Below are 7418 nucleotides of genomic sequence, written 5' to 3' on the forward strand. Positions count from 1 at the left end.
ACTCCAAGTCTCCACGACGGATCGTACACAAAATGAAAAAAGCTAACTCGCTGACTTTTGCTGTGTTTTTTTTTTTTTTTTTTTAAGAGGAGAGGGAGTAGGGTTACGGTTTAAAACACCAGAATGCTGCAGCTAGCAAAGGTTCCAGAGGACTGGCCGGTGGGTGCAGAACGCTGGGCGTTCGTTCCTGCCGCGAGGGGTGCCGCTTATGAGAGGTGCCCAGACAGAGCAGGAGATGCCGCTATCCCTACCTACTCCGACAAGGAACTTTTCCGATCCCATGTTGGGTCGTCACCCAAGAGCGCTAGCGGGAGGAGTACCCCGAAAAGCGCCAGGCTCAGCTCTCAGCCGCGCCTGCTAGGGCCCCTGACACGCCAGCGTCGGGGAGGGGCGGGGAAGGGAGAGGGCGTTTTCTGCCCGGATTCCAGTGAGAAAACAAGGAAAAGAGACGGCGGTTGCGTAACCTGGTCCCGGGGTGCGGCTGGGAGAACAAAGAGGTTGTGACAGCCCCACAGAAGCTCCGATCGTCTACGCGCACCTTCGTGGCACTGCGACCCCACGCAAGTCACCGCAGCCCGGGCGGAGCGCCAGAGTCTGAGAGCACGCGGATTTCTCGAGTCCAGTGCGGCCCTACGGTGTCACACGTTCTATGTGGTAGCACCTAGGCATCTGCATTCTAAACGAGGGTCCGGGCGGACTTGGGCCCAGGGAAGTTTGCAAACAATCGCTTCACGTCTGACAGCACCTCGGTTCACAGCTCAAACGAACTCACCGCCGCGGCCGCGGCTAGGCCACGCCTCAACCGTGCTTGGTCCTTTCCTTTGGTCCCGCCCTACTGCTCAGCGTGGATTGGTGACGGGGAGCAACTCTGGTGCTGATTGGGCACCGGAGGAGTCGCTCGCGGAGACTGTAATTTCGGGTGCTCCAGGGTGCTAAATTTATCTTCAGAAGAGCGACCGTGCCAGCTGCGAATTGGATCTCTGTGGAGGTGCCATAGGCGATATCCCTGAACTGGGAGCATCACCCTGTCCCCGAATCCTTCTCTCCTGTTTTATTTTTCATTCCCCTCTCCTCCCGCCTCCCCCCAGTCCGCGACGACTGGCTCTTGACCCTGTTCAGGCCTCGGTGAAGGTGAGGACCAGAGCCGCCACGGCGGCTTAAGTGGTGCGCTCTGAAATGGCCGCTGCCTTGAGCTGTCTAAAATGGCGGCCGCAGGCTCAGCTGGGGACCGCGGCGCTGCTCTGCAGCCCAGCCGCAGCGTAGATCGTTCTCTCCATCAGTGATGGAGATGAAGTAGAAAGATAGTGTTATGTGCTGAGACGTGTTCATGTGGTTGTTAGCTGAGGCGGCCGTCCGGGGACGCGAGAACAGACTGTGTAAACGAGGGTGGGCTCCGACAGGAAGCAAACCCAGATGTGGCGGTCTGCGGGCTTCGCGCGCCAGTGACGAGGAGGAGATGAGGGATGGCTGCCCCTAGCCACACATCAAGGTGACCGTTGCTTAAAGCATTTAGGTGCAGGAAGAGATGTTCATACCCACCTCTGCATAGGCTTTCTGAATGGACTGCACTCCAACCCAGCCTTCCTGCCCCTGAGAGTATTCAAAGATGGAACTGCCTAAGGGTGGGGGCGAAGGGATTGTGCTGCCTTCCAGTTTAACCGGAAGGGATAAAAAGTGAGGGAGCGACGCTCCACCCCTGCTCTTATCAGGGAATGGAATAGAAACTGCCCTCAGGGGAAAACAGACTCTTTGTCCTTAAGAGATTCAGGGAAGCACCTCTAAAGAGGTGGGGTTGAGGCCCTTTCCTGAAAACAGGCTTCCTACTCCGTTGTATCCTCTGGCTGAAGAGAGGATACTTATCTTTTAAGTCCTCCGCCAGCCCTATGAAGTTCTCTTGCTAAATCCAAATAGGGACCATGGAAAGAGAATCTATTGCTCTTTTGCTCCCAATAATGGAGAAGTAGGGCTTTCTGCTGCTGCCAGTATGAGATACTCCACTTTCTAGCAGTTGTATCACATTGTAAACCATTTATCTCTGTACTATCTAACTCCTAGTACCAGATATTTCAGTGCTTGGGAAATTGAGAGTATTCTGGGATACACAAGTAATGGCTAGGCACGTGGGCTCTGCAGTTGAGCTTTTTGAGTTCTAAGTTCTTAACTTAAAAGGTGCGTTAACAGAGCCCATGACTTAACTTCTCTGTGTCTTATTTGTTCTTCTCTAAAGTGGGGTTGTTGATAGTCCTGACTCTCAGGTTTGTTTTGAGGATTAAATGAGCTAATCTATATGAGGGATTTAGAAGTTACTGGCACATTGTAAACAGTCATCACTTCGTAAACATTAGTAGCCTTGGAAATTGTTTATTGAGGGGACAAAAACAGTTATAGCAAAAAGCATATTTCATGTAACACTTCCATGTATAGAGTCCTTCCATTTTAGATTACTTTCAATGATTAGTTTTAAAGACAATTAAGGTGTGGCTGTACTTTCAAAATTTAGGTTTAGTTTTCGAAAGTTTTAAATATATTTCTATTAAGTCAGTGTGTAGAGGAACATCTCAAAACAATGAAATGAGCAGAGTATTAAACAGGACAAAATATTGGCATGTTTACCATGTTAGGCATCTTCTGTTCCAGTTCAAGATCTGCATCGCAGTGAAGAATCATTTACACTGCCTGGATCTAAAATAAAATTGTAATGGATGGTCAACTTAGAGTTATGTAGTTAGTGCTGTGTTTGTAGTGTCTAATTTTAACTTTTCTCATTCTAGGCTATTGGTTATTTTCCTTCCACCCCATCCCTTAATTTTATTCTTTTGAAGAGTCTGCATTTCAAGCTGCCAACGTGGAAAATGTGATTCCAGAAGGGAATTCTCCTCATTTCAGGTATCTTACTTACCCTCTAGCTATTAATAGGAAAACCATTTGATTCATGATCTAAGGTGAGAATACAAAGCTTATTCTGTAGCCAAATCATAAACTTTAAATTAAAAATAGCTGTATTTGTATAGACCCTAAATTTCTATTTTCTTAATTTATAAAATTAGTATTCTTTAGCGGTCCTAAAATTTACATTACTTTTACTTATGCTTTTTTAAATATAGGAGGAATAAACCTATTAAAATTACAGTTTATATTTTCTTTAGGTCTATAGTATAATGGGATGCAGAGTAATCAGTAAATTATACATTACTTTGAATAAGTCTTAATTTGAATGACATAATTTTAAGTTCAGAGAAATAGTAGCTAGCTTTTGGTCTACAGTTTATTTTTCAGTGTCAACACACACTATTTAGGATACAACAGAATTCTTTGTCTTGCAAAACTTGAACTGTGTTTTTTTAATCCTCACCCAAGGATATGTTTATTGATTTAGAAAGAGAAGACAGGATTGTGGTGGGGGAATATCAATCAGTTGACTCCCTTACTGCCCAACTGACCAGGGATAGAACCCGCTGCTTTTTGGTGTATGGAATGATGCTCCAACTAACTGAGCCACCCAGTCAGGGCTATTTGTGTGTATTTTAATATAGCTCATTAATTGCTAGCCCTGAAAAGAGCCTTCATATGTATAATAGTATCAGCAATGAATATATCTAATGGCAATAGGCATCAGAAAGCTAAACAAGATTCCAAGATATGAGAAGGGGTTGATAAATTATGTAAATGGAGACTTATTGAAACACAACTGTGCCCATTCTTTTACATATTGACTATGGCTGCTGTCATGCTACAACTACAGAACTAAGGAGTTGCAACAGACCATATGGCTTATAAAGTTGAAAAAATATTTACCATATGGCCCTTTACAGGAAAAGTTTGCCAGCCCCTGCCATGGGACATATTCTTCAAGGTCCCTTAAAGCACACTTATCAACACTTCATTACTTCTTAACCCAGTGGTTCCCAAGTTGTGTGTTATAGAATATTGATATTCTGTAAGTTAGTAAGTGTTCTGAGAAAAAAGGTCAATGCTAACAACAGATTTTTTTCATAATTTATCTTAAAATATGTTTAAAACTACTAAACTCATTTCTATAGCTTTTATTTTTATGTGATAATCTACCTTTAAGAAAAGGTGTGCCATACCTGAGAGCACCAGGAAATCGCATGCGAGATCACCTGATAGACGAACGTGTGATGTTCCATCTGCGCATTGATGCATAGGCAGCATTTACAAATTAACTGATGTGTTGCTATATATCATCTCTTTGATGATTGCTCATCTTCTATGTATCCTGTCTTATAATTTCGGCAAATCTGTGATACTCGATGTTTTTTCTAAACTAACCATGTTTTGTACCACAAATACATTGCCTATGGATCTGTTGCCGAAACAAGGAAGTCTTAAACAAGAAGTAGAATCATTTTATCAAATTGTGTCTGAATCAAATGATCAAAAAGTTGGAATATTACAAAGTGAAGATGAACAGTTGCAGCCTTCAGTTTCTAAAAAATCAGAAGATGAGCTTTCCAGGGTCCAATTTATATCCAATTCCAACAAAATAACATTTAGTAAGAAACCAAAAAGAAGAAAATATGATGAAAGTTATTTGTCTTTTGGATTTACTTACTTTGGAAATAGAGATGCTCCTCACGCTCAGTGTGTGTTATGTAAGAAAATTTTATCAAATAGCTCTTTGGCCCCTAGTAAGCTTCGAAGACATTTGGAAACTAAACATGCTGCATATAAAGACAAAGACATAAGCTTTTTCAAGCAACATCTTGACTCACCTGAAAATAATAAACCCCCAACACCTAAAATTGTCAATACAGATAATGAAAGTGCTACAGAAGCATCATACAATGTAAGTTACCATATAGCCCTGAGTGGAGAGGCTCATACTGTTGGAGAACTGCTTATCAAACCTTGTGCGAAAGATGTCGTGATGCGGATGTTTGATGAACAATACAGTAAAAAAATAGATGCAGTGCAACTATCAAACAGTACCATTGCACGTCGAATTAAGGATCTAGCTGCTGACATTGAAGAAGAGCTTGTTTGTAGACTGAAAATTTGTGATGGGTTTTCACTGCAACTAGATGAATCAGCTGATGTTTCAGGACTTGCTGTGCTGCTTGTGTTTGTTCGTTATCGGTTTAATAAGTCTATTGAGGAAGACCTACTCTTATGTGAATCTTTGCAAAGTAATGCTACTGGTAAAGAAATTTTTAACTGCATCAACAGTTTTATGCAGAAACATGAAATTGAATGGGAAAAATGTATTGATGTTTGTAGTGATGCTTCTAGGGCAATGGACGGGAAAATTGCTGAGGCTGTCACCTTGATAAAGTATGTGGCTCCTGAAAGTACCAGTAGTCACTGCCTATTATATAGACATGCACTAGCAGTTAAAATAATGCCTACATCTCTGAAAAATGTGTTAGATCAGGCAGTACAAATCATCAATTATATTAAAGCTCGCCCACATCAGTCCAGACTACTAAAAATTTTATGTGAAGAAATGGGCGCCCAGCACACAGCACTTCTTCTAAATACAGAGGTGAGGTGGCTTTCTCGAGGTAAAGTTCTTGTAAGACTTTTTGAGCTTCGTCGTGAACTATTGGTTTTCATGGATTCTGCTTTTCAACTCTCTGATTGCTTAACAAATTTATCTTGGCTGCTAAGACTTGCATATCTTGCAGATATTTTTACTAAGTTAAATGAGGTTAATCTGTCAATGCAAGGAAAAAATGTGACAGTGTTTACAGTATTTGATAAAATGTCATCGTTGTTAAGAAAATTGGCATTTTGGGCTTCCTCTGTAGAAGAAGAAAACTTTGATTGTTTTCCCACACTCAGTGACTTTTTGACTGAAATTAATTCTACAGTTGATAAAGATATCTGTGGTGCCATTGTACAGCACCTAAGGGGTTTGCGCTCTACTCTGTTAAAATATTTTCCTGTAACAAATGACAATAATGCTTGGGTTAGAAATCCATTTACCGTAACTGTTAAACCAGCCTCGTTAGTAGCACGGGACTATGAGAGCCTGATTGATTTAACATCTGATTCTCAAGTGAAGCAAAATTTCAGTGAACTTTCCCTAAATGATTTTTGGAGTAGCCTAATTCAAGAGTATCCAAGCATTGCGAGGCGTGCAGTTCGTGTACTTCTTCCTTTTGCTACAATGCACCTGTGTGAAACAGGATTTTCATATTATGCTGCAACAAAAACGAAATACAGGAAACGGCTTGATGCTGCTCCTCATATGCGGATCCGACTTAGCAACATTACGCCTAATATTAAGCGAATATGTGATAAAAAGACACAAAAACACTGTTCTCATTGAAATTGAAAGGTTTTGCATGTCTCGTGATAACCAAATATAAGATGAAAATAAAAGATGACTTATCTCTGGCATTTTGGGATTTTAAATAAAACTATTCCATTTTTTTTTCTATTTCTTAGATTTAAGAAAAGTCAAAAATATAAATATATTATTATTTGTATTCACATTATAATTCAAAGGGTTCCATGGTCATATTTTTATCTTGATTCACAAGATAAAGTCACAATTCCTTAGCATAATGTACTTCTTTAGGATCTAATCCCTACCAATCTTTCAAACCATACCTAGCCTGCACCCTGCCAATAAAATGGAATTTCTTGCCATTTCCTAAACATCACACTCTTATGCTTTCAGTTCTCAAAAAAGCTATTCCTTCTCCTTGCGTCCTAACAAATTCCTGTTTGCTTTTCAACACTTTGATTTAATTTATCATAAGCACTTTTGTTCTGTGTATCTTTCAATTTTGCCTTATTTTTTGTGTCTTTCTCAACTGTGACAGCTTGGTAGTCTCATGATTCCCAGTTGGACTTAGCTCTCAAAGGGTCTTATCCAGTCCTGTGTCTCCATTACTGGCGAAAAGCCTTACTGGAATATGGTACTCAATAAATGAAAAAATACTGAAGCTGAACAACAAAAAAATGGAATAGGGCATTGTGGATTATATGTGTATATTCTGCATGTTTACAGAATACTACCATTTGTTATTTTGCTTCAGTTATTCTCTTATCTAGAATTCAGTGTGGCTGTTAGAAGTCACTAAGAATGTCATAGCTCTGACTTAAGCTGAACTATTGGGGAAGAAGGGAGAAAGTATGAAGAACATTTTCAGATTGCTTCTTTCTTTCTCAGTTCCTATATACATTATTGTATATTCCATACACTGTAGTCTAAATTAATGAAAATTTACTAGAAGATAATTAGTCACAAAACCTCTTACCAATTTATTAGAATACTATGAAAAATTTCTGACTAACATTCCTGTCTGTAAGCTTCTCTTCCCATATCACACCACGCAACACAGATCACCAGCTCGTTGGTAATTAAGACCTAGTGTAATCAAGAGCTACTGCAGATAGCCATTATTAATCTCACTTATTCAAACCTGTTTCCCATTTTGGGTAATAGT

General features: G+C 40.6%; 1 protein-coding gene across 3 annotated transcripts; it reads left to right on the forward strand.

Annotated features, from left to right (window-relative positions):
• Nucleotides 1-913: 913 nt before the first annotated feature.
• On the forward strand, nucleotides 914-6348 carry ZBED5 (zinc finger BED-type containing 5). Of its 3 annotated transcripts, none has more exons than XM_090264041.1 (3): nucleotides 914-1131; nucleotides 2772-2886; nucleotides 4041-6348. In XM_090264041.1, the coding sequence occupies exon 3, from the start codon at nucleotides 4214-4216 to the stop codon at nucleotides 6290-6292; it is 2079 nt and encodes a 692-aa protein (XP_090120167.1). In that variant the 5' UTR covers nucleotides 914-1131; nucleotides 2772-2886; nucleotides 4041-4213; the 3' UTR covers nucleotides 6293-6348. The 3 variants fall into 3 exon arrangements, with proteins under 3 accessions (XP_090120167.1, XP_090120166.1, XP_090120168.1); XM_090264040.1 differs by having other exon boundaries at nucleotides 4073-6348; XM_090264042.1 differs by having other exon boundaries at nucleotides 4078-6348.
• The last annotated feature ends 1070 nt before the right edge of the window (nucleotides 6349-7418 follow it).

Source organism: Furipterus horrens, unplaced genomic scaffold, assembly GCF_987537825.1.
Source record: "Furipterus horrens unplaced genomic scaffold, mFurHor1.1.pri manual_scaffold_2, whole genome shotgun sequence".
Classification (NCBI taxonomy): domain Eukaryota; kingdom Metazoa; phylum Chordata; class Mammalia; order Chiroptera; family Furipteridae; genus Furipterus; species Furipterus horrens.

What these genes read in the sequence shown, in the direction of transcription:
- ZBED5 (XM_090264041.1), top strand. Translation starts at nt 4,214, where the DNA reads ATGATTGCTCATCTTCTATGTATCCTGTCTTATAATTTCGGCAAATCT.